The 27581-nt window shown below is 34.9% G+C and overlaps 3 protein-coding genes and 1 pseudogene across 4 annotated transcripts; 2 read left to right on the top strand and 2 right to left on the bottom strand.

The window, feature by feature from the left end:
• Positions 1-2028: 2028 nt before the first annotated feature.
• Positions 2029-2457, top strand: LOC103993177 (brassinosteroid-responsive RING protein 1). The gene has a single exon (XM_009413143.3). The coding sequence runs from the start codon at positions 2029-2031 to the stop codon at positions 2455-2457; it is 429 nt and encodes a 142-aa protein (XP_009411418.2).
• An 11757-nt stretch (positions 2458-14214) lies between these two features.
• LOC135620043 (ferric reduction oxidase 2-like) lies at positions 14215-15613 on the bottom strand (annotated as a pseudogene).
• An 898-nt stretch (positions 15614-16511) lies between these two features.
• On the top strand, positions 16512-16949 carry LOC135620040 (brassinosteroid-responsive RING protein 1-like). The gene has a single exon (XM_065122635.1). The coding sequence runs from the start codon at positions 16512-16514 to the stop codon at positions 16947-16949; it is 438 nt and encodes a 145-aa protein (XP_064978707.1).
• A 1183-nt stretch (positions 16950-18132) lies between these two features.
• LOC135586460 (MADS-box transcription factor 50-like) lies at positions 18133-24873 on the bottom strand. 2 transcript variants are annotated; one of them, XM_065120745.1, is made up of 8 exons: positions 24649-24873; positions 24356-24566; positions 19488-19566; positions 19120-19181; positions 18935-19034; positions 18798-18839; positions 18671-18712; positions 18133-18461 (listed from the first exon to the last, which is right to left on the bottom strand). In XM_065120745.1, the coding sequence occupies exons 2-8, from the start codon at positions 24535-24537 to the stop codon at positions 18336-18338; spliced, it is 633 nt and encodes a 210-aa protein (XP_064976817.1). In that variant the 5' UTR covers positions 24538-24566; positions 24649-24873; the 3' UTR covers positions 18133-18335. The 2 variants fall into 2 exon arrangements, with proteins under 2 accessions (XP_064976817.1, XP_064976818.1); XM_065120746.1 differs by having other exon boundaries at positions 19120-19178.
• Between the last annotated feature and the right edge of the window lie 2708 nt (positions 24874-27581).

Genomic DNA, 27581 nt, shown 5'->3' with positions numbered 1-27581 from the left:
ATATGTCTGCAAACTATAAAAAGTTATTTATGAACTTCGTTAAGCTCCAAGAGCTTAGTATACTGAACTTGGATCGTTTATGATATCAACTGGCTTCATCAACTCCAAGTCTGATACCTTTTTATTCCTACGATAACAAAATGGACATACAATATATTTTCTAGTGTATGTAGATGATATTATTGTCATAGGCAATGATCCCTTAGAGATTTAGGCATTTCTAAAGAAATTAGCTGATCGATTCTCCCTCAAAGATTTAGGATCCTTGAGTTACTTTTTAGGAGTGGAAGCAATATTTACATCCTTATGTCTCCTCCTATAAAAAAAAAAGTATATTCAAGACTTAGTATCAAAGACAAATATGCAGGATGAAAAAGATGTTGTAACTCCTCTCTCTACTAGTAAATCACTTAAATTATGTGATGACAGCCCCACTACGGGCTCAATTCAATACTGATAAGTACTTGGCTCTTTATAGTACTTGGCTCTTACCCGTACAGATATCTCATTTATAGTCAATAAATTATCTCCATACAATCACCAATCTTCTGCTATGCATTGGTTTGTGGTTAAACGAATTTTGTGGTGTCTCAAAGGAACCCTCAATCATGGCCTCTTTCTCCGCAAACACACCCCACTTCATCTCCATGCCTTTGCTGATGTTGATTGGCCGGAAAACTTTGATGATAAAATCTTCATGTCAGGGTATATTATCTTTCTTGGGTCTAATCCAATCAGTTAGAATTCTAAGCAAAAGATAATCGCACGGTCTACAACTGAAGTTGAATATCGTGTCATCACTACCGCTATTGCTGAACTCAATCGGGTTACAAATCTCCTTAAGAAACTCAACGTCAGCTCTACCCTTGCTCATACAATATATTATGACAATGTTGGAGCTACATAACTTATGTGTCAATCCAGTGTTCCACTCACGCATGAAACACATTGCTATCGACTTTCACTTCGTGCGAGATCAAGTTGTCAGACATTAACTTCGTGTCTCTCGTGTACATGCGGCTGATCAACTAGCAGACTTACTTACGAAGCCTCTAACCCACAAACTATTTTTGTTGCATCGGTCCAAGATCGATATCCTTGACAAGAGCTTAATCTTGTGGGGGCATGATAACAGAGAGATTTCCCCAACTGCATAGCAGATGAGATTTCTTTAATTGCACGAGAAAATCTCGTTACTCAATTGAGAAAAACCATTTCCTTCACAATGTATAAATAGATACCATATGATACTAATTGAAGTGTACTTTCTTTACCTTTACGATTTCATTCTTCATTCTAATATTATCATCTATATCTTTTCCCATTCTTTCGTCGAAGAAATCTCACTGCTCAATTGAGAAAAATATTTTTCTTCATAATGTATAAATAGACACCATATGACACTAATTGAAGTGTACTTTCTTTATCTTTACCATTTCATTCTTCATTCTAATTTTATCATCTATATCTTTTCTAATTCTTTCATCACTAAATTACAAGCGATCTGATAGGAAAACCTATTTGAGCTCCTTGACAGATGCGCATCAACAATGGTATCATCATCTAACATATATATTCTTCTCGGAGAGAGAAAGTAATATGGTTGCTCTGATCGTACTTACCCTTAAAATAGAAAACTTTGAACAATTTAATATTAAATAATCATAATTTCAGATGCAAGCATCAGAATTACCATGAGTGACTTTGTAATTTTGAATCATTATAGAATCCTTTCAAATCATATCCGGAGGCTAAGTCGCCGGACAAGTTGGGGTGTTAAAGCATCCTGTCGACTGTCAAGCCTCGGAAGCACATGGGACGCTTTGCTGATTGGTTCCCACGTCGTTAAAGTCACATTGCCAGCTGATAAACGAACAGCGCCAGTTCCACGGAGGGCCGAACGAATTGGTAGCAGCACAAGTCATCTATTTCCTCCGGAAACTCTTGCAGCCTTACCTCCAAAGTCGAACCCTTCTTCGGAAAGTTGCTTCCCTCAACTCCTCCTATCTCTTCCTTTCTCACAATACCATGGCCTCGGGGTTCTGCTACTTCTCATTCCCTACTCCATATGTCCTCCTCCTCGACCTCTTCGGCCTGGTGAGGTACGCCATCTTCGTCGTCTCCATGCATCTTGGTTTCCTCTTCAGGCGCTCAGATGCAGAATCTCCCACCGGGGACATCAATCATCTGGTTCCGCACATGGATACGAGGCCGCCGTTGTCGCCGACGTCGCTGAAAGCGAGGCTACCGGTGGTGAAGTTCGAGCGCCTCGTCGAGAGGTGGGCGACGCGGGAGGAAGAGGGAAAGCATGTTTGTGTTATTTGCATGCGAAGCTTCGAGGGAAGCCATGAGGTGAGGGAGCTCAGCAACTGCGCTCATGCTTTCCACATGGCGTGCCTCGACTCATGGATGGATGAGGGCCGACGGACGTGCCCTTTGTGTCGATCGTACCTGTAGCATTGTAGAGATTTTGAAGCTTATGATTTCCTATGAAAATAATAGGAGATAAGAACAGAAGCTTCCTTCGTTAGAATAGAGGATTTTTCTAATAGAGATATTTCCTCGTATAGTGCGAGAGGCTTTGTGAGTAGAGCAAGAGTAGATCGTTGTTGTTGCTGCGATTCCTGGAAGATGGATTGGTCGCGGAGTCCTTTAGGAATTTGGCTACACCGGTGTGGTCATTGGCCGAAGGCAAGAGCGAAGTTTTGCTTTTCTCAACGGCTCACCGAAGGCAAGAGCGAAGCTTCATTTTTCTCATTGTTCTGATACCAGGATAAAAATAATAGAAGATAAAAATAATTATTAAAAAAGTTTTATTGAAGAAATTTTAAATCCCTCAACAATAGAACAAAGAGATTTCCTCAAGTTTTAAATCCCTCAACAATAGAACAGAGAGATTTCCTTGTATCGTTGGAAAATCTTACGAAGCTGCATCGATAGGCGTAGGGATGCACCGTGCGCACTACAGCCATGTGTTCAGATCTATTCTATTCTGCATCAGCAGACAAAGCCTCATCCAAAGTCTTATAGTTTATTTGGAAAGGAGTACGTGCAGTGCATGTAGTTTGTTGCGTATTCCGATCTAATAAAACTTCGATCTACGTATGGACCGCCACGACAGAAATGAGTTTTGGCTCGAGGACATACAGTAGCAAATGGCAATGGCAGATTGATATCACACAAACTTTGGTCGAACCAAATTAGAACATTGGGCTAAATAGAAACTAGTTGGGCCTAACTGGGTTGAATTGCTACCTGTATGTTCAGGTGAAACTAAACTATGTACCATATCTTTTCCCCTGGCTTAAACTTGCATCTTAGCCAAACAAAATTGCTGCATAATGAGAGAGAGAGATATATTTCCACGACCACCTTTAGTGCCGGAGTATTTGAAGCTTACTCTGATCCATGTCTTATGGACAAGCATTTCTAATGAGGTGGCATAAATGGCATATGACCTAAGCACAAAACACCAAGACAAACAGGCTGAGAGGATGATAATGAGTGAGTTTGAGAATACCTTTCAAATGTGAATTGAAGATGTGTTGACTTGGATGTTATGATGAAATACTCATACGCTAATGCTGTCTGATGACAACATTAATACTTTAATATTTGTCGGATATTAATATAATTTTTTAAATATCTATGATATTATCTAAAATTATAAGATTATTAAACTGATCTATGTCAATTTATGCCTGATCTGATATATGTTCACCTTGATCAGTTTGACTCAGACTCAATCAAGATTTCTAACATAATATCGGTACAGATTTGCTGGACATTTCAGGGCAGCGGCGATTACTTTGGTTCCGCCTGCCCCACCATGGAGAACGATGATGCGCCATCTTGCTGATACGTTTGACTTCACAAATAGCATCAACCCTGCATGCCCCCTCCCCCTCGGCCCTCCGGCGCCCAATTTAGTTCCCACGGTCTTTGACATGACCAATAAATCTTGTTTTCTCCATTGCACTCTGATAAAAATAACAATAATGGATTTTTTTTTTTCAGCACATACATACTTCACTTTAAATGTGCCTATCATCATATGCTGTTATAAATTGTTCAAATTAAATATATATATATATATATATATTTTTTTTTAAAAGAGTTATTTGAAAAGATGGTTTTCTTTATTGTTATTTTGATAGTTATTTTTCAAAAATTATGTCTTTTGTGAAAATATCTATAAATAGATATTTAAGAGTAAATTATATAGAATATCTCATTCTTTTTTTTTACTTAAATAAAAAAAACTCTTCAAGTGATTGAATTAGATATTCTCTAGTTCCTCTTTGAAGATTCTTTATAATACAAAACTTTTAAAGATTTGTCATATTTATTTACATCAAACTCATAGTAATCTCATTGAGAAGGTGATACAAATATCTTTTCTAAGAAACTATTTATATACGTTTCAAGCTTAAATATATTTTCTATAGTGTTCTTAATCTTGTGTTTATTATTTATAGTTAATTTTCATTATGTTATTCATCATCTTCATTGTTATCTTTTTTAATAATATAAAAATAATATTTGTGAGTTTATACAAATTCACCGTGGAGACCACAAATACCATCAAATTATTGAATCAAGATTTTATTCGTTTAGATCGTTTTAATGAAACAAATTTCATCTATTGGCAAGACAAGATGAAGTTCATATTGATTGCTTTGAAGATTTTCTATGTGCTTAATTCAAATCTTCTACTAATTCCTGATCCAACCGACAATGAGACCGATAAAGTCAAGGCTAAACGAAAGAAGAGAAATGAAGATGAAATTATGTGTACATGACATATTATTAATGCTCTTTTAGACTAACTTTATAATCTTTATAAGGTGGAACCATTTGCAAAAATAATTTGGAATGCTTTGGAATTCAAGTATCAAACCGAGGAGAAAGGTACAAAGAAAATTTTAAATTTAAAATATTTTGATTATAAGTTTATAGATGACAAGCCAATCTTGGCACAAGTGCATGAGTTGTAGATCATTATTAATAAATTAAGGGCTAAAAAAAATTAAACTTCATAAACAATTTCAAGTAGGGGCTATAATAGTCAAGTTACCTTTATCTAGGAAAGGGTATAGGAAGAATATTTTGCATAACTCCAAGGACATCATTTTGGAGCAAATTCAAAAACATCTTCGAATCGAGGAGGAATCGAGGATTGAGAGATAAGAGTAAGAACTCTTTTGACAATACAAAAGCAGCCTCCAAAATAATGGCATGAGAAATTTGATGCAACAATTCTTTCTAATGGATTTGTTCATAATGTTATGGATAAATATGTTTATCTGAAAACTTGTGATGACTATATGATGATAGTTTGCCTTTATGTTGACAATATGCTAATAGTGAGCAACGATATGAAAGGTGGTTTAGAAACAAAGAGGTTTCAATCTTTAACATTCCATATGAAAGATCTTGGACAAATTGATATCTTACTAGGTATTAAGGTAAAAAGAAATAGTGGGAGATATGCTTTGACTCAAGTATCAAATTAGTCAAAAATATTGGAATAACAATAGCTCAATTAGAGTATTTAGGTACTTTAGGAATTCTTATATATGCAACGCAGTGCACAAGACCTTATATAGCATTTGTAATTAGTAAATTGAGTAGATTTATTAGTAATCAAAGTATAAAGTATTGAAAGGCTATTAAAAGTGTTCTTGCGTACCTTAAACAGACGAAAGATTATGGCTTACAATACTCAAATTTTTTTGTTATTTTAAAAGGATATATCAACGCAAGTTAGATATCGAGTTAAGAGATAGCAAATCCACCATTGGTTGAGTGTTTACCTTGGGAGGTGGTGCTATTTTTTCAAAGAGCAAGAAACAAATATGTGTAATTTACTTAACTATGGAATCAAAATTTGTTGCTTTAGCGGAAGCAAGAAAATATGTTGAATGGTTGAGGAACTTTCTATTGAAAATTCTATTGACTTCTAAGAGTGTGAATTCAATTTCTATACTTTGTGATAGTCAAGCTACTTTAGCTAATATATATAGTGAAATATACAATAAAAAGTTATAACACATTAATCTTAGACATAATTATTTGAGGAAATTAATCAAGAGTGAGATTATTTCACTCACATTTGTGAAAACAAGTGAGAATTTGACTGATCCGTTCACCAAACCTCTTACAAGAGAAGTTGTAATATCAACAACAAAATGGATGGGATTAAAACTCCTTGAATAAAAGATCTACTAATGATAGCAATCTACTCAACAAATGAGTAATGAAGAGTTCAAAAGATAAGAACAAATCATTGACTAGTGGAGTGATTCAGCATTTAGAAATATTTTACTAGTCCCATCTAAAGATGTTAAAATATTGATTATCACCTAATGAGAGTTAAGTTAATTATACTCTTAATGAAGTTCAATTAGAATAAGTATCTCAAAGAGTGACAAAAGTATTGTAAGAGCTTCATCTATATAAACTTAGAAGTTGTGCCGCTTCAATTGAGAGTTGAGTTTCTCTTATAAAAGTTTATAAACTTTGATGAGTCCAAGGCCACATTAGGGTTGAGAAAGAGTTTATGAGGAATACGAGGATATTGTATTTATGTGTATGGTATCACCAGTGTTGTCATTAGGAATAACGAATTTAGAACTTTTATGCTATTTGAAATTTCGACTTCACTTTGTGATGCTTACACTAAAATAATATTCAAATCGAAAGATATATTATTTTATTTATAAATACTATTTAATCACTTGGAGAAAATTTTTAAATTTGAACAAGTGAGGGATTGTTGTAAATTATTCAAATTAAAAAAATCAAAAGAATTATTTGAAAATGTGATTTCCTATTTTGGTAGTTATTTTTCAAAGGATATGTCTTTTGTGAAAATATCTATAAATAGATATTTGAGAGTAAATTATATAGAATATTTCATTCTTCTTTTTTTCTTGACTTCAAAAAAAAAAACTCTTAAAGATTCTTTATTGTTTATTTAATATAGATCTTCTAAAACTTGTCATATCCATTAAAACTATTTGTTTCAAACTTATAGCAATCGAGAAGAAAGTACATATATTATTTTTAGAAAAATATTTACATGCGTTTCAAGCCTAAATATATTTTTAATAAGGTTCTTGATCTTATGTTTATTATTTATAGTTGGTTTTTATTGTATTGTTTATTATTTATAAGGTTCTTGTGATCTTTTCCAACATATGCCAATGATACGAATACAAGTGCTCCAAAATTGTGAGCGAGACATGGAGATCCGAGATAGAGAATGATCGGTTAACCTCGCTAGCCACACGTCTCTTCCTGGAAATCTAATGCGCAGCTCAGCGCTCCACCTCAGTACGTTGGCCGTGTGCGAAAATGGCGGAACTCCCTTGGAGGCAGCAGATGGCAGCTGAGGCAGTCGCTTGCACTTCAAACATTATAAATTGTCAGATCAGTAACATATACGATGTGGAGTTCGTTCTTCCTTTTTCACGAAAGAAAAGTCTTAGTTTTCTTCGAAATGTTGTTTGTCTATCATTCTCAAATTTTCTATCCCTCACATACACAGTTTGTGACGATTAGTTTGGTAAATCCAATTAAACGTACCTTTTCACGTAGTAATGCGTTTTCCTTCACCAAACAACTCTCCGGAATCAAGTGAACAACAATATATCCGATGCATGTCCGCAAAACTTCGTCTATAGCATAGCTTTCGAGCAATTCACCTCTTCTTTAAGCTGTGAAATCTGTTCCCTGAGACACCTGACCTCATGTGCATGTGGACCCAACCAACAACAAGTCATCACCGATATCTTTCCTAGTTATTCGCTCACTAACTTAATTATCTAGGAACCACATAAAAGAAACTTATCTGACGCACGGTCACTAAATTAATTATCTAGGAACCACATAAAGAAACTTATCTCTTACGCACAGGTATCATCAATCATTTTTTTTAGTTATTCGATTACTAACTTAATTGTCTGTGATCACATCGAGAAACTTATCCGACCTCTTATGCACATCAAGAAATCTAAATCGAGTAGGCATCATTAATCATCTTTCCTAGTTATTAGATCACTAACTTAATTATCTAAGGATTATATGGAGAAAATTATCTGACCTCTAATGAACACGTAAACCTAAATCGAGTAAGCATCATCAATATTTTTTTTCTGGTTATTCGATCACTAACTTAATTATCAGGTAATCACATCAAGAAATCTATCCAAATCGAGTAGACATCACCGATGATACCATCATTAAAATATCTACTCTTTTACAAAAAAATTCTAATATTGTTGCTCTAATCGTACTGACCCTTGATAATTCAATATTAATTTCAGCTGCAAACATCAGAATAACCATGATCGACTTTGTAATTTTGAATCATTATAGAATCCTTTAGCAGCTCGTATCCAGAGGCTAGCCGCCAGTCAGGTTGGTGTGTTAAAACACGCGTCCTCTCGACTGTCTAAGTCTATGAAGCACATGAGACGCTTTGCCGATTGGTACCCACGTCGTTAAAGTCACATTGCTACCGAACAAATTGGTAGCAGCGCAAGTCATTTATATCTTGTACATTTACCATTACATTTGCAGCCTTACCTCCAAAGTCGAACCACCCCCTCCCCTTTCCTTAAAGTTGGTTCCCTCAGCTCCTATCTCTTCCTTTTTCACAATACGATGGCCTCAGTCTTCTTCTTCTGTTACTTCTCATTCCCCACGCCATATGGCCTCGAGTTTCTAATTCCACCGATGATAGGAAAATATATTAAAAAAAATTATGCATTTGAGAGATATAATATGCTTTTAAGTTTAAAATTAAACCTAGCACTTTTTGTTTCTCTTTTGCAATGTGTAAACTAATATTTTCTCTCTCCCCCCTTTTATCATTAAAATAAAGGAAAAAAATATATATAATAATATAATTTTTTCTATTACATCAATGTTTGAATCATAACATAGATATATAAGATATATAAATACAAATACAAATTAATCATATAAAAATTATGATATAAAAGATGTTAATATGAAAGATCATGAAAGATCAAGTAATGAATACCAAAAGATATGATTCATTTTCACAAGTCTCCATTTTAGTAAATAACAAAAAAAAATCTTGGGAGATCAAAGATCTTGATTCATAAAAAATCTCAAATATCAAGTTCATGATTTGGATAGAACTCATTCAAATTTAATTTATCAAATCATCAAAGTCACTTTGTTAGTTCAAGAGATTTATAAAATAGATTCATCACTAAGAACTACTTGTTGAAAAATCGAAAAACTTTAGAGATATTTTCAAGAAAAATATATTCTCTCCTTTTTGTTTCAATTTAAGCTAGTGATTTCATACAAGTATGCCCAAGTTTTTTTATGTCAAAACCATGCATTATTGCTTAAAAATAAAAAAATAGATCACAGCAATCATCAAGATAAACATTTAGGCATTTATAAAATTATTCTTATTTGGTATGCAAGTATTAGATTCAAATTTAATTTTATATCTCTTATTACGCAAATGCTTAATGAGTTATGTCTACTAACAAAACATCTCCAATTAAAGGTTTGATTAGTTATATATAATTTTAATTCTAATTATCTATCCTTTGTTATTTCAACAAGTGAGCTATGAAAAATGTGTTAGATTTCCGGTCATATGCCTTGAGTATCCACAATCAAAATATCATATTTTGCTCCTATCTTTCAATTTTAAATATGTTTATAAAAATGTGGGTTTGTTCTAGGTTTTCATTTAACTTTGGGTCCCTCATAGTTAGATCTACCTATCTTTTCTTTTGGCATTAAGTCATTCATGATTTCTTTAGGAACTCAAACTAATTTATGTGAGTCATACTTTTTTAATATACATTTATATGCAAAATGACCATATCTATCACAAAAATTATATTTAACCTTATGGGTAACATGCAATGTGGGTCCTTTAATAAATAAAATCAATTTTTGTTGAGTATTGCTACTCACATTATCGCTTCCTACTTTTAAATATACATAAACCTTATTAGTAAGAATCATGTTTAATGATTTGCTACCAATTTTAATTTTTTCTAATGTTTATTTTAGTAATACATTTTCATTCTTAACTAAGTCTAAATCTTCACATTTAGTGCAATGAGTTAACATGCAATTATCATGCTCATTTTTTAATTTTTTAAAATTACTAGATAGAGAGGTATGATCCTTTTTTAGCATTTTATAATTTTTACCAACTAATTTACATTCATCAAATAAATTATTAAAAGCATCAAGTAATTCATTGTAAAGTAAAGGAGTATTGTTTAAATCACTTACCTCGTTGTTGAGAGCTATTAAGTCATAGTTCCCTACCCCCCTTGTTGGTTTGCTCATGATCTTTGGATATACTTGATTCATCCTAAGTCACCTAAAGCGCTTTCTTCTTCCTTGGCAGCTTCTACTTTTTAAGTTTATTTTTGTTCTTAGTTTCATGTTTTATAATTTTTTTAATTTTTCTTGTCAAAAGCTCGATGTCATTATCACTTGAGTTTTCGCTTGAGTTGTCTTCTTTTGTTCTAAGTGTCAAATCCTTCATGTTCTTTGAAAGATTGTTCTCATGTTCATCGTGTGTAATACATGTCATTTCATAGGTCATTAAAGACTCGATAAGTTCTTCAAGCGAAAAATTAATCAAGTCTTTTGCTTCTTGTATTGTCATTATTTTTTTATCCTAATTTTTTGGAAGAGAATGTAAACTTTTATTAACAAGTTCAAGATTCGAATAAATTTTATCAAGTGCTTTCAAACCATTGATGGCATCCTACATGTCTTTAATGATTTCGCTTGGTTTCATTTGAAACAATTCAAAACTATATATCAAAAGATTAATTTTTGATTCTTTAATTCTACTTGTGCCTTCATGTGTAATTTCAAGAGTTTGCCAAATGTCATGTGCAGTTTCACAAGTCAAAATATGATTAAACTCATTTTTATCCAAAGCACAAAACAAAACATTCATAGCTTTTGTATTTAATAAAAATATTATTTTCTCAAAATTATTCCATTCATTCATAGGTTTAGAGAGTTGTTGAAAATCATATTCGATAATATTTCATAAATCAAATTGAAAGAATGCAAGAAAACTTTCATTCAAGTTTTTCAATACATGTACTCCATCCTATTGAACATAGGAGGACGAATGATAAAGTGACACTCTAGATTACCGATAAAAGTCATTCTAAGTGTTAAACCAATTGAGAAAAACTTGCTCTAATACTAATTGTTAGGGCCATATCGGCACTAAGAGGGGAGGGGGGCGAGGGGGTGAATTAGTGCTTTTATAAAACTTCGACGGTTTGAAAACTCGTTTGATAAAGCTTGTATCGAAAAGATATTTAATTTGAAAATATTTGTAAGAATATAATAAGCAAGTAAAGTAGTTTGCAATAAAGGTAAACATCAAAGGAAAAGAACACATTATATTTATAGTGGTTCGGTCGTTGTGACCAACGTCCACTCCTAATTCCTCTTCACTCGAGGTCATCGGCTTCCACTACCGATCTTCTTTCCAATGGGCAAAAATTAACTACCTTTATAACTCTTTCTCCTTTTCACAAGCTCGGGAAATAACTTTTACTCCCCTCTTTTATAAGGTATCCCTCACACACCTCCCTTAGAATAACCTCTAAGCTCAAGGAGGAGGGACTTGACTTTCTCACAGAGTTTTCATACTCTAAACCCCAAGTTTTTGTTCTCTTTTCTTACTTTTTTCGAGCATGAAAGATTGTGATATTTATAGGCCCCAAATAGATTTAAATTTGGAGCCAAAACAATCTTATCCCGGGTTTTTGAGATACTAGAGTTACCATCGTCAATACTAGGCGGTACCACTGCTTGCCAAACTAACAATTGGCGGTACCATCACCCGTCGATCTGACACTTGACGATACCACTGCCTAGTCTGACACTAATATTGGGCGATACCATCGCTTGGCATAGTCTAGGAGATTGTGTCTAGGTAGTACCACAACCCAATCTGGATGGTACCACCATCAAACCTTGCTACAAGTTACTGAATGAGATAAATAGTATGCTCAATTTAGCCTTGATTCAGGTCCAATTAACCCTAATCAAGTTGGCATAGTTACACCCAAACCAACTCAATTAGAACTAACTAGCTCAATCTAGACATACGATTACGAGCATAAATCTTATGTTGTCCGACATATCATTGGTTCGTCCAGCGCTTCATTCGATCCTTCGACGCATCATCCTCTCTTTCGGCTTATTGCTCAATCAGCATGTTGACTCCTGCAACTTTTAATCTCCTTAGCGTAATGTCTAATCCTTTCGACCCGATGCTCGAACTCATGGCACGAAGTCCTTCCGACCCGATGTCAAATCTTCTGATATGTTCCACTCTAGTCCAACATCTGATTCTTCATGTTTTAATCGAATTGTCTTTCCTCGATCGAGGTTAGTCCTATGTTACTCAAACGTACATTAGGTCATAATTTTATCATTAAAATATGAGATTCAATATTTATAACCGATTTACTAGCGGTAGATGGAATAGAATCCGAAACTTTTTGCTTCTTGAATTGTGACTCATCATTCTTATTAGAACTTTTATTAACTTTAGTCTTATTTTGAGGTATCTTATTATCAATTTAAATTTTATAGGATTTGTCATGTAAGATAGTTTGTATAGATCCATAAAAATTCAAATCATCATAGCTTTTATGCTATAAAGTCAATTCAAGATCATTAAGGAGAAATTTGAAAATAATATAATAAGGGAGACACTTTATTTTTTATCATCCTCAAAGTTGCTATCAATTTTCTAATTTTTTTTTATCATAAATCAAGCTTTTTTCATCATCAAAAATAGTATAATATCCTTTTCTCTTAGTTGCTCTATATTAATGAAATTTTATTTTAAACCAAGAATAAATATCACATCATCAATAATTTTTTTACTAGATTTGATATTCACGATAACTATTTATTTTCCTTCTACTTGAACTTTGCTACCATTTCCCATTTGTACTATAAATCTGATTAAATCATTGACCCTTTGGAATAAACTTTTATCCTCCATTCACTATTCAAAAACCAAATAGATCTAAAATATTCTTTACCATATGCTATAAAGAAAATATTTTCTTCATCCCTTCTTTCATCAATATTTTTCTCATAATAATTTGTTTGATTTTTGTTCCAACAATCTTTTTCAAAATGACCATATTTTTTATAATAAACGTAGAGAGTAATATTTAGATTTATTTTTTTACTAGCAATATGTTTCAATATATCCATTTTTTTTACAACAAAAATATCGAAAGATTTTTTTATTACTATTGTTTGAGTTCCTCTGACCCTCATTTGAGTGATCATGACCTATACTATTTTGATCTCTCGCTTGAGATCTAGCTTTTGAATTTTTATTTTGATCCTTCTTTTGATATTTTTTTATTTAAAAAATATATTCTCAAGTTTTATCTTAAGATCTGTTTACGTTTTGTTTATGAACTAAAAGGAAACCCATTAATTCATCAATAGACAATATATTTGTATTTTAGTTTCTTCTATAGCAATAGAATCATATCAAAATTTGAAAATAAACTTCGTAAATTTTTTCCATTATAATTTAATCTTTTAGATTTTTATCATAAAAACTCATTTGATTCATCATAGAAGATACTTTTGAGAAGAAATCAGTGATAGATTCATAATTTTCATCATAAGATTTTCGAATTCACATCGAAGAATTTGAAACTTTAAAATTTTTACCTTGTCTGTGTCTCCAAACATAATTTTTAATATTTTCCGAGCTTATGTTGATGTTGGTGTCATCATGATTTACAGAAATAATGAATTATCTATTGTTTGTTTTAGCATGTAGAGAGCTTTTGCATCTTTTTGTATATTCTCATTCATCTAATTTTTTTTTATCTTTAGTAATATTATGATCCTGTAGATCATACTTAACAAAATTATTTTGTGTTTATGGATCATTAGAAGGAACTAAGAGTATTTTCAATCTACCGTACTTTGGATTGATCGAAGAGCACCTATCTATATTAATCAAAAGATAAAATTTAAAAATTTAAAAAAAAAATCTATCATATCTCAATAAATCTTTTACTCTCAACAAAAAAAATTATTTATTTAAATCTAAATTTTTATCTTTTATTTTATCTACTTTTTGAATTAATCTTAACACCAAGTTATTAGAATGTGTACATCTCAACGCAAAACTCGAAAGTAGCGCAGGTTCTTACTCTTGAGTGGTGGTCTTCCACCAAAATGAGCCTTGGTGGCTTACACAAGAGAATCTTGAGGAACGCTTTCGAGCTCTCTATCTGCGTTGTGGAACCAGAAACCGGGCGAAGTTGTCGGCGTCGGCGCATCTATATTCTGAATCTGTTTCGCTTCTTTTGAGTTCTCTCTCTTGTTCCACAGAACCGCTGCACTTGCCGCCGTCATTATGCAGATACATACAGAAAGCACATTTAAAACAGATCTCGAAGAATAGGAGAAGACTTTGTTGGTGTTGTGGTCGATCGGGTATATGTAGTAACGCTGGAGAATGCTAATAAGTACGAGGAATGCGACAAAAGAGGACGATACTGTCGCAGCCAACCAAAGCCAGCCAATGGGACCGAGCACCGGAGCGATGGGAACGTCAGAGAGAAGGGGCTTAAACCATATGGTTTGGATGTTGTTTTGCGCGTCATCCGTGGTAGATTTTTCTCTGGTAACAAAGGATTCGATTCGAAGATCCAAGCCAGAAAGGTCCGAGATATTTCCAGATACCGGAAGGAGGAGATCGAGCATGGTGAGGTCCGCCGAGGTCTTGAAGGCACAAATGAGGAGGACGGCAGGGGTTGGACGATTCAGAGTTGTCCTCTGGTGGATGAGTTCCCGAATTATGGAGATGAAGGGTGTGATTCCACTGCCACCGCTCACTAGTATCAAGGAATCATACCTGTGAGGATCAATTTTTTCGCACGTTAACGTCAACAATGGACAACAACAATATTACTGCTTCAAATCATGTTCGTAAGGACCTTAGGAAGTTCTTGGACATCGGACCATAACGGCCTTCGACCGAAACATAGAGGCGATATTGTGGAACCGGTGATGACAATGTTCTGTAGAGCTTCCGAGTCCATCTTCCTTCTTTCTTAATGATTAGAGACAGCCGCTCAGGTTCCAAGTTGCTGCTGGGGCTCACAGTGAAGGGATGCTACTGGAGTGACGACACTCCCGGAACGTTAATGAAGACGACTCTCAGAGGCTCAAAGGCAAGTCCTACACAAAGAGAGTCAACGTGGGACAACCATAAAGAAATTGTGTGTAGGTTTTCTGCTGCCGAATCGAGGAACTACTAACCTGGGCTCTTTGCGAAGTTTAGCTCAGGGGATTCAGATGACAAAAGGCGTGCGGAAACCAACCTAACCTTTGGCTCTTGATTGCAGGAACCGCAGGTGGCAGTCGACCATGAAAACATACACGCCAGGAAGGATTGGCACATAAACGGGGGCTAAGTATAAATTAGCCGTAGGTAGTTTACATTTAGTATTTTAATTTTTATATTTTAAAAAATTATATTGAAATTATTATATTTACAAAAGTAAAACATTTAATCCTAATTCTTCTTATGTCATCAACTTTATCAACGAAAAAAATCGCACGTATTGTAATATGTAAAAAGAGCAATAACGAAAGAAGTAAAAAGAATAATTTTACTTTCTCATCCATTTCAAAATATTATTTTCACATAAACTTCTTCGGTAAAAAGGCTTTCAGAAAAACTTCTCTAATTTTTTATGTCAATAAAGTTGACAACATGATAAGAATTAAGATTAAATATTTTCCTTTTGTAAGTATAATTTTTTATAATATAAAAATAAAAATACTAAACATAATTAACTACATGAGGGAATATGTAATTAGTCCTATACTGACATACCACAATGCAAACTTTAAATGAGAGTCGAGATAGTATAAGCTTCCCGAGCGATGTGCAAGATAAATCCATAAACTATTGAGGTCAACTTGTTTTTCTCAGAGCTCATTTCAAACACTCGACTCATTATGGACATGTGGGCAAAACGTGAATCATGGTGTAACATTCGAAATCATCTTAAAATATTGAAGTATTTAATCAACTCATATATAAAATATTCATTCATAGTCAATATATGACAGTATAATCAGTAGTGGGATGATAGGACCCAATAAACAATTGGAAATCAATCCAAAACAAGTCTTAGAAATATTTTATCCGAAAAGCAAAACGATAGAACGGGGATCCTCAATCCTTTGCCAACTCATGTCCAAAGGCTAGCCGCCGGTCACGTTGGCGTGTCGTTAAAGTCACAATGCCGACGAATAAATTACAGCGCCTGTTGCACGGACAGAACAAATTGGTAGCAGCGAAAGTCATCATATGCTCCTGCAGCCTTCGCTCCAAAGCCGAACCCTTCTTCGTAAAGATGCTTCCCTCAACTCCCCATCTCTTCCTTTCTCACAATACCATGGCCTCGGGGTTCTGTTACTTCTCATACCCCACGCTATACGTCCTCCTCCTCGACCTCTTGGGCCTGGTGAGGTACGCCATCTTCGTTGTCTCCAAGCATCTTGGCTTTCTCTTCAGGCGTTCGGATGCAGAATCTCCCACCGGGGGCATCACTCGTCCAGTTCCGCACACGGAAACGAGGCCGCTGTTGTCGCCGACGTCGCTGAAAGCGAGGCTACCGGTGGTGAAGTTCGAGAGCCTCGTCGAGAGGTGGGCGGCGCAGGAGGAACGGAGAGAGCATGTTTGTGTTATTTGCATGCGAAGCTTCGAGGGAAGCCATGAGGTGAGGGAGCTCAGCAACTGCGCTCATGCCTTCCACACGGCGTGTCTCGACTCATGGATGGATGAGGGCCGATGGACGTGCCCTTTGTGTCGATCGTACCTGTCGTCGTCTTAGGGGTGCGTAGATGTGTAGTAGGATCGTAGAGATTTTGAAGCTTACTATGGTTTCCACTGAAGCTGCATCGATACGTTCCGTAGGTCAACGATGAAGCGCACTCCATCTACAGACGTGAGATGCACTGCGCGCACTACAGCCATTTAGGTGGCGGTTGTTCTGTATTCAGATCTATTCTGCTTCGGCAAACAAAGCCTCGACCACATTTAGATGCATGAGGTTGCGTACTCCGACCTAATAACACTTCGATGTTCCTATATACTGCCACGACAGAAATGAGTTTTGGCTTGAGGACATACAGTAGCAAATGGCAATGGCCAATTGAAATCACACAAACTTTGGTCGAATCAAATTAGAACATTGGGCTAAATAGAAACTAGTTGGACCTAACTGGGTTGAATTGCTACCTGTATGTTAAGGTAAAACTAAACTATGTACCATATCTTTTCCCCTGGCTTAAACTTGCAGCTTACCCAAACAAAATTGCTGCATAATAGGAGAGAGAGAGAGAGAGAGAGAGAGAGAGAGAGAGAGAGAGAGAGAGATTTCTACAACCACCTTTAGTGCCGGAGTATTTGAAGCTGACTGTGATCCATGTCTTCTGGACAAGCATTTCCAATGAAATGGCATAAATGACATATGAACTAAGAACAAAACACCAAGACAAAATAGCCTGAGAGGATCATAACAAGTGAGTTTGAGAATACCTTTCAAACGTGAGTTGAGGATCAAATGTACATTTGACATTGATGCTTGATAATTGTTCTTTCAAATCTGGATGCTACGTTGGAAATGCTCAAAGGCTAATACTGTCTCAGGGTAACATTAACATTTCAATATTTGTTGGATACTAATATAATCTCATATTGGTATACTAATATAAGATTTACCAAAATGATATACATCAATTTGTGCATAATCTAATCGATAAGTTTAACTTAAGACTCATCATCTTTATAAGATTTCTAACATATTATCAGAACAGATTTCCTGGGTCATATCAGGGCAGGGGCAGTTACGTTGGTTCGGACCACTCCCATCGCCATCTTGCTGATACGTTTGACTTCGCAAATAGCATCAACTGTGTTTCTTAAGTGAAATAGCTGCTTATCATTTAATATCTTAGAGTATCAGCCCAAAAAAAATAAAAATCCAAATTTAGTTCCCAAGTTACTTTGACACGACCGATAAATCTATTTTTTTCTCGATTGCACTCTGATAAAAATAACAATAAGGGATTCTTTTTTTTTTCAGCACATAGATACTTCCCTCTAAATGTGCCTATCATCATATGCTACTGATATGTATACAAGTGCTCCTAAATTGTGAGCGAGACATGGAGATCCGAGATAGAGAATGATCGGTTAACCTCGCTAGCCACACGCCTCAGTGCGTCCCTCTTCCTGGAAATCCAATGCGCAGCTCTGTCTCCACCTCAGTATGTTGGCCGAGTGTGCCAAATGGCGGAACTCCCTTGGAAGCAGCAGATGGCAGCTGAGGCAGTCGCTTGCACTTCAAACATTATAAATTGTCAGATCAGTTAGTTGCATATACGATGTGGAGTTCGGTCTTCCTTTTCAGGAAGAAATTTTTTCTTATATTTGTCTCGTTGAAAGAAAATTTCTTAGTTTTCTTCAAAATGTTATCCATCATTCTCAAACATCCTATCCCTCAGCCACACAGTTTGTGATGATTAGTTTGGTAAATCCAATTAAACGTACCTTTTCACGTAGTAATGCGTTTTCCTTCACCAAGGAACTCTCCTGAATCAAGTGAACAACAATATCAGTTACCGATCCGATACTGGTCTGCAAAACTTTGTCTATAGCATAGCTTTGATCAATTCACCTTTTCTTTAAGCTGTGAAATCTGCTCCTTCAGCAAATGATACTGAAATCAATATAAAATAAAGGATGTAAGCTACAGTGGGTTTCTATTAATAATTTAACAGCAAGTTATAGTAGAAACTTGGGTTGCAGACTTGCCTTTCTTCCTCTGATGCTACGCAAGCTCTGTTCTATCTTACCTTCTAATTCATTTAGCTCATCAAATGAACATGACTCTAAGTTTTCACCCAAAAGCTTCCTGCAGCAATGAAGTTGATGCCTATAAAGTTTTGTTTTCTGATTGCAATAATATCAGACGAGCAAACTATCAGAGTAGAACTCACTGCTTAGAGGCTTCAAGATGCTCAATCTTCTTTGACATGCATGCTGCTTCATGCTTCCACTGCTACACTTGACAAAACTAACTATAAATATTATGGTACATGCTAATTATACAGTCATTTTAAGTATATTTCCTGATCATGCATGAGAGGAAAAGATCTATAAAAGAAATCCAATCCTAGAAAATAAGATGTCTCAATCATTTGTTTGTCACTTATTTAACCAGGTCTTTTCAACTTCTTGAAGTTGATTCTTACTTGAACACAGTATAAACCAGCTTCTGGGAGGTAACCCATATAGTTTAAGAAGTTCCACTCTGAAGCAAAGTACAATGATGGAACCCAAGTTACAAAAGATAGGAATACAATACCTCAGTATCTTCTTCCATTATAGTGCTGCTGGTATCTTCTCTGGAGTGTTCTCTATAACGCTCAAGGGTGCTTTGCATGCTAGAGAAATAAAGAACAAATTCAAGGCATGTCAGCTTCTAATAGTATAAAATTGATGGCTTAACAGAAAGAAATCCAAGGAGAAAAGATGAGAACCAGAATTGCAGAAATATTACACCAGATTATGTGCACGCAATAACTTATTCGATGCCAATAAATGGGAAAAAAATGTTGTGTTCGTACTTATCGATTCTACATATGCATTTTAATCGTGAAATTTTCACTATTCTGGTCTTAAGCCCGAAGCAAGAAGGGAGGTTGCATCAGGCAAATAGCTAAGTTGGAACTTTGACAGATCATGAGTATGGACCTTTGCCAATTAGATTAAGGTATTAAACATCCTAAAAAGCAAAAGGTGGGTTAGGAGATTGTCTGGAAGCAATTTATTTATTTATTTTTTTAAAAAAGGATAAGCGATGAAGACAGGATTCGAGCCTAAGAACGTGCAACAAGCTATCAAAGTCTTTATCAGCTAAGTTAGTTGAGCAACATATATTTTGAATCTCTTCTTTAATATTTGAAACTTTTACCAAAGATATCATTCGTGTATAAATGAGATATTCAGAGTTGAGTTAAGCATTAAGAGTATGTCTTCCTCGTAATCTTTTACATAAAAATAACAGTTATATGAATGGATATTATTTATGAATCACAATATTGGCTGACAATATGGATGTGAGAATATCTTATGCTTTACAATATTGGAGAGGAAACAATCTACCTAATGACCTGCCGATGAAGGAGAATCATAATGACAAGATCAAATTTTGCTAATCCTCATGTTAAGATTTCACAAACTTTATTGCATGTGGTGGACATTCTGATATGTTTATACTGAACGGTGATAGGCATAACCTAATATCTATTGTGTGTAGACATTCAACAGCGTTTGCAATACTCATACTAAGATTTCACAAACTTATTGCATGTTTTCTCAAGAATTGATATGTTCAGTACACACAACATGTCATATTAAGACTTTGCAATTAACTAAGCAAGACAAAAGGGTTGTGAGCATGAATGACTATAATGAATAAGATGTCATATCTATATCTTTGGAGATCAATATAGGTTTTATCTACTTATATTATGGTCTTCAGATTTTCAAATGATTTTGAAGTTTGGTTATTGGGAAGAATGTTCTGAGTAAACCCAAATTTAACAATTCTTAATCATTAGTTCTTAGTCTTATTATTACATGTTTATAATACCTAATATTTATAAACGTGTGTTATTTCCTATGGAGGAGATATCACTTGAGCAATATTTTTTTCAGTTTCATGCCCACGCTTACACACGCTTATCCTTATAATATGCTTCTCTCTCTATTTCTTTGTTGTTTCTCTCTCTCCTTCAAGCTCTCCTCTCCTTTACCTTTATACAGCCTCTATATATTTTGTTCTTACAAGCTGAAATCACAAAGAACGGATTTCTAGCTGAAGAACATGGTAAAGATAAAAATGACATGTTAGAACTAGAGAGTAAGAAGAAGAGATAAAACCATTATATTAAGAACAAAACAAAATATTCTATGTTTCACTCATAAACTCTATATATTTAATGATCTAACATATGAAATTTATATAGTTTCCAAAAATATATTACAATCATTATATTTAATATGAATCACTCTTTTTATAGAGACTCTTTCAAGAATCAATAGTTAATTTGATTTATTCTTCTATAGACCTTTAATATATTTCACCTGTTGTACAACTAACATCTTTATGATACCTTGATAAGCTTAATTCCAACATTCTCCCCCCTTAAACTTGTTCAATCTAACATATTAAGTTTCTTTCGAAGTTATTGAAATATTTCAAATTTGAGAGTTTCTATAAGTATATCGGTCACTTGTTTAGTCTTGATATGAAGTAACTCCACTTCTTTGCTTTTGATGTGATCTCTTATAAAATAAAATATTATGTTGAAATGCTTTGATCTTTCATAATATACTAGATTCTTGGCCAAGACAATAACTAATTCATTATCAACATAAATCTTGATTGATTTCTTCTACGGCATATGAAGCTCTTGGAGTAGTTTTCTTAGCCACATTGCATGACAAACACATTATGATACTATTATATATTCTGCTTCACAATTTGGTAGAGTAATGATATGTTATTTTTTTAAGACCATGTGATTATAGCTTCACAAAAATAAAATATAAATTCGATTGTACTCTTCCGATCATCGTAGCTTTCGGCTAAATCACTATTACTATATCTAATGAGCTCTAACCTTTTAGATGATGAATAGAACATTCCATACTCAATTGTTCCTTTAATATAACACAAAATTCCTTTAGCCTTCGAATGAGATGTCTTAGGAGTTTCCATATATCTACTTATTAAACCAAATCCAAATAGTATATTAGGTCGAGTGCATGTCAAATATTTTAAACATACAACTAGACTTTTATAATAAATTGGATTAATTAATTTACCTTCATCTTTCCTTATCAACTTACTCTCATATCTCACGGTTGTATTAATAGGGTGACAATCTTCCATAGAGAACTTTTTTAGAATCTCCTTTCAATAATTTTCTTATGAGATAAAAATTCCTTCATTATCTTGTATAATTTCAATACCAAGGAAATAAATCATTAGGCTCAAGTCGATCATCTCACGCTCCTTCTTTATATAGTATTTAAAATCTTTAATCATAAAGATATATGAAAGCTTATAAGATATCTCATTTAGAAGTCAAGACAAAGAAAGAGCAAGGACAAGACAAAATATTCAATGTTTCACTCAAAAACTCTATATATTTCATGGCCAGGTTATCAAAACACTAATGAAAACAAGTCATTGTTCCTTTATGTTTCTAGAATTTACCATGGAAGTCAAAATTCAAGCATAAACCTTTTTATATCTTGCTAAATTGAATTTTGCAGAGAAGCAGATCTCACAGTTTACTTGTCTCAATTGTTCAAACTTATGCATAAACATACAAAAGAGACTAGAAATTTGTATTAGTTTTGGGTTTGGTATGTCATTCTCAGAGAGTGAACCGACTATGACAACAAATTGTCATTGTTACAAACATTTTATTTGTCTTGTGTGTAATTGAGCTAACCATAGACTTAGCACAAGTTAGATCTAAACTTAACACATCATATCAGTTTGCTCAGAGAACAATAATATAAACCAAGTATAATAGTTGTTTAAAGAACTAGGTTTGTTGTGCCACATGCTTCATAGATTTGCACCTCATTTTCACAATACAAAGACAAATACTTGTTTCTTACTGTTTCGCATTCAGCTACATTAATTTGTTTCCTTGAGTATAGACATGGACTGGACAACTTTGAACCATAGGACTGCAAGTTTCACTAGACAACAAATGCTTTTCATTTCTTTGTAGCATATGCATATTGATCAATCTATGCCATCAAGGAAAAAGAGCTTAAGATGCCTTTATGCACTTATGGTTGTATATTTCACTCGTAAAGAAAGAAACATCATATAATCAATGGAAGTTACATGCATGATCTGGTAACCCTGTAAACATATGGACATTTGTGCTTCTTAGACAATTTAGACAACATAAGCCAAAATGATTCATACGAATAACATATATCACATGCATCTTCTTTTGATTAGGATTTTATCGAGTGTCATTATCTATTTCCAATATCGAATTTATTCCATGATTGCTAAAAATACCAACAGAAGTTATATTTTAAGTTCTTTATGCGACCAATAAGTATCTCACTGAAAATAGTATGTGTACGAATACATGTAAGTCTTTGTTCATGTTAGTATGTCTGTCTGTGCATATATATGTGAATACAAGGAGATGAGAGCTCTCATATGAAAGAAACTAAAGGAACATGTAAAGCTTCATATTATAATCATGAGAATTATGATTTCCATAAGCACCATGTTGCAACATGTCACAAGAGATATAAATGTGGACGACGTAACACATTAACTGCAAATACCAGGAAACTTGATACCCGTAGAGTAGACATTTCCACAAACATGAAGTGCGTGCTTGTCAATAGGAAACGAGATCAAAACAGTGCAGGAAGGGAACTATTCAAGTTGATCTCCGGTTGAAAGAACAGTAACGAAGTATTCTCATAAATTACTATGTCAAGAGTTGTATTGGAAATCCTCAGCCACGAGGTAGCCATACCAAACTACTCAGTTCATATACTATTGGCCTTCTGTAAACCCTCAACGAGGAACTTTTTCTCGAGGTAATAATGGATTTCCGTAAATACATGTAGCTGATATTAATTTGGCATTCCATTTGTACGTACAGGAGGAGAGACTGTGAACCAACCAAGATGTTGCTCGCCACACTATAGATATAGTACTGATATATATGTACGTTAGTCAAGTAAAAGGACTTTGCCATGTTTTCTTGAAGCAAGATATGAATAGGCCTCTTTCCACCATTGCAAAGCAGATGGTGGAAGAAGAGACCAGAAAAAAAATCTGGGAATTTGGCTGGTTAACCATGAAGGCAACATCAGATAGACAACTCTCTCTCTCTCTCTCCAGGGAACAACTGCACCACTAGCTAGGAAATAGGAAAATGAGACCCTAGGTAGATTTAGAAGATGACCAAAGCGAGAGGAGAAAGCTGATCACAAAGATAGAGCAACCCACAAAATCTGAGATGTCTGCCGGAGAAGAATCATGGTAGAGAGGTAACGTTTTTGTTCGAGTTCTAATTTCTTTGTTTTGGGTTAGTAATCATCAAGAAACCCTCCGGAGGAAAGAAAGCATAAACAATAATGAAGGAAGGAGGGAGGGCAGGTGAATGGAACCTGGAGCTGGAGAACTCGTACAGCTTCCCCCGGGAAGAGAAGATGATGAGCGCGACCTCGACGTCACAAAGCACGGACAGTTCGTAGGCCTTCTTCAGCAGCCCGCTCCGGCGCTTCGAGAAGGTCACCTGCCGGCTCGTCGTGTTCTCTATCCGCTTCATCTCCGTCTTCCCCCTCACCATCGCGATCTGCCCTCCCCCTCTCTTCCCACCTGATCAGATGAGCAAAAGATCCAGAAAAGGGCAGAAAAAGGGGATCATGCGAGACCAGAAAAGAAGAGAGGAACATCTCACAAGAATTAGCGAGAGCAAGAGCGAGGCCTGCGGTGCCCTCGCGAGAAGGAGAAGTAAAAGCAAAGAGAAGGAGAGCAGCTCGTATTTGTTTGCTCAGGAGGAAAAGAACGGCGAAAAGAGTAGGAACCACTCTCCCCTTTCCCTATTCTCAGACCAACACCGGTAGAAAGAAATAGAGGCAGTAGTGGGGACGGAAGGTGGACCAGAAAAAGAGCAACCGCCTCTTCCCCGTTACCGCTCAGCTCGGTTAAAAAAGCAAAAGCAGTGGGGAAAAAGGCATGCCAAAATAAGGAAAACACATGGATCATTTTAGCCCACCACTCCCCTGATTTATTCCCGAAAGATGCCTAAGCCTTCAGGTCGTCGGTTGGGTCTTCGCCTCCGCGGGCCCCATCATGGTCGCGAGATCAGAATCCTGTTCCCTGTCCCAGAGGGGACAGCGGCCACGAAGTGGGCGCGCGTACGGTAGCTTATCGCGATCGTCGCCCGACCAATGGGACGCAGGAAGAGGGAGGCCGGTCACATGGCACCTTCGCCGCCCTCCCCAGTCTCCTCCGCTCGTCATCGCTTGTCTTCTATACAAAGTCATCGACTTTTGCCATTTAGGTGGTGATTTCAGGTTGTTCGTCTTTCCCTCTCGCTGCTTCTCCGTCGGTCTCGGGGACCAAAGCTGGTGTCAGTTCCCATCATTCCACTTTAATTTCCACAAACATGCTTTGCGCCTTTTGCTCGTTGCTGGCGGATCATTAGACGACGGCTAATGTCCGATGATGAGACGATAAGGTCATGAGGACGACACCTCGTCGTTTCTTCTTGGGAAGTAAATATCTCAGTTGCAGACCTCGGATTTCCACGAGCAGGCGGCGGTAGAGAAGAATCAGAGCGACAGGGTATTGCTCCGGTAGGTGTTTAGTGGGGTGGTGCGTTCGGATCTTTTAGTGGGTGGCGAACTCACAGCCAGGCTTTTGTTTAAGGAATCGGGGAAGAGATTATTGGCGTGGCAGAGCCCTCTATCAATCGTTGTCACGTGACTACTCACCTCACACGTTATTTTATCATCTAACTTTATATTTCATCTGGTACATTTCAGTCCTTAAAAGAATTATTATTAGCAAACCTTTTTCTTTATTGATAATTTTCTTACTTCGTACAATTATTTTGAAAAATAATTTTAGTAACTACAATTATCAATTACCAATCATATCCATATTTTTCATATTTCCTTAATTATCAATCGTAGGCTCATAATGTTCCCCCATTATCAATTTATTTTGTTGATGTAAAAAAACGTTTAATCATTTTGGAGCATCGCATTGATTATCAGTATTTCTTTCATCATTTTACATCATGACAAGAGGAAGAAAAAAAAATGGTATAAAAGGAGTTGGAAGAGTTTATTAGAATTAATTAATAAATTGAGAATATCTACATCTATTTGTAGTGAGGTACCTTAGGAATATTTAAAATTCTTAAAATGAGATGGAGATTATTATTTGTAATCTTTTTTATTACTATTTACATTCATATTTTAGAATTTTTAATATTTTTAAATTATTCATTTATAAACTAATGTAAATACCCTCTTATTCTTCTTCCTCATCTTCTTCTCCTTTTTCTTCCTCTAACTATTATTCTTCCTCTTTAGAGGATGACGTGGAGGGGATAATAAATAAGGTCGGATGACATTGAGCGATGTTAACAATGATGGCAAGTGATATCAGCATCGAGCAATATTGGTAACAAACAACGAGACCTTCAACTACACATGATGAGAATCAAGTGGGTCATCGCTTAATGTTACCGATGTCAAAAATAACCAAAGAGGCATTACAGGAGTAGCAACGACATCAGCATGGAGTGGTGTTGACGACGAGAATGAAATAAGAGATTGTAGGAAAGAAGAAAAGAAAAAATTGATAAAATCAATAATACTAAGCTGTAAATAGTAAATAATATTATATTATTTTTTAAAGAGATTGCCAGCATTAAAAATGAGTTGCAAACAGTAAGCTTCAAATTAGATTCTGAATAGAAAAAAGGGTTACCAATAAAAATCTTCTTAACAAATCAAGTCAAGTAATATCATCTTTCAACACACTTTATATATATATATATATATATATATATATATATATATATATATATATATATATATATATATATATATATATATATATATATATATAATATTAATGTGTAAGGTGAAGATCAAAGAGGACCAAATAATAGTTTGGTATTGTTAAGGGTTAAAAAAGTCAGGTGCTTATGTTGTGTTTGGTCAAATGTATATTGCTTTGATTAGTTTGAGTAAAGCTTGCTTAAATTAAAATCTCAATATGATATTTTAGAAAATAAAAAATAATATTAGGTTGTTAAGGATGGAGAGAATCGAATATGATATATCGAACTTAATTTTTTTTTTAGTTATGTTAGTGTTCAATATTATATATGTTGTCCCAACTAGTTTAATAAGGATTGAAAAAAATAGATGACATATATTCGATTTCATCTACAAGTTAATCATCTAAAATTTTAGATTGCATTGATATTCAATATCATGTATGTTATCATAACTAGTTTGATTCAGACTTATCCTACTTAAAATCTTTGCTTAAACTTTCGTGATTGAAAGAAGAAAGATTAAAAGATGATCTGAGGTTTCTCACCACAAGACACAGATAATTTGCATGTGTTAACTAGCAATATGGAGAAACAGTTGTTAGCTAGCAAAATCCTCGCCGTGAACATTAGCTCGTACTAGAATTCCTGTGCTTTCACTCCCGTGACAGAGCGGACAAAGGCCAGGAGATACAACTCTGCCCACAACCATGTCTCGGTGTTCCATTTTGCCAGCCATATCTTGCGAGATAGTTGTCCTCATTTTAGGGCGAATGGACTCCCCATATCTATGTTCTCTAGAGGAGCAGAAGGAG

Source organism: Musa acuminata, chromosome BXJ2-8 (genome assembly GCF_036884655.1).
Source record: "Musa acuminata AAA Group cultivar baxijiao chromosome BXJ2-8, Cavendish_Baxijiao_AAA, whole genome shotgun sequence".
In the NCBI taxonomy this organism is placed as follows: domain Eukaryota; kingdom Viridiplantae; phylum Streptophyta; class Magnoliopsida; order Zingiberales; family Musaceae; genus Musa; species Musa acuminata.
The sequence above is the reverse complement of the archived record's forward strand: the minus strand, read 5'-3'. Positions and strand labels throughout refer to the sequence as shown.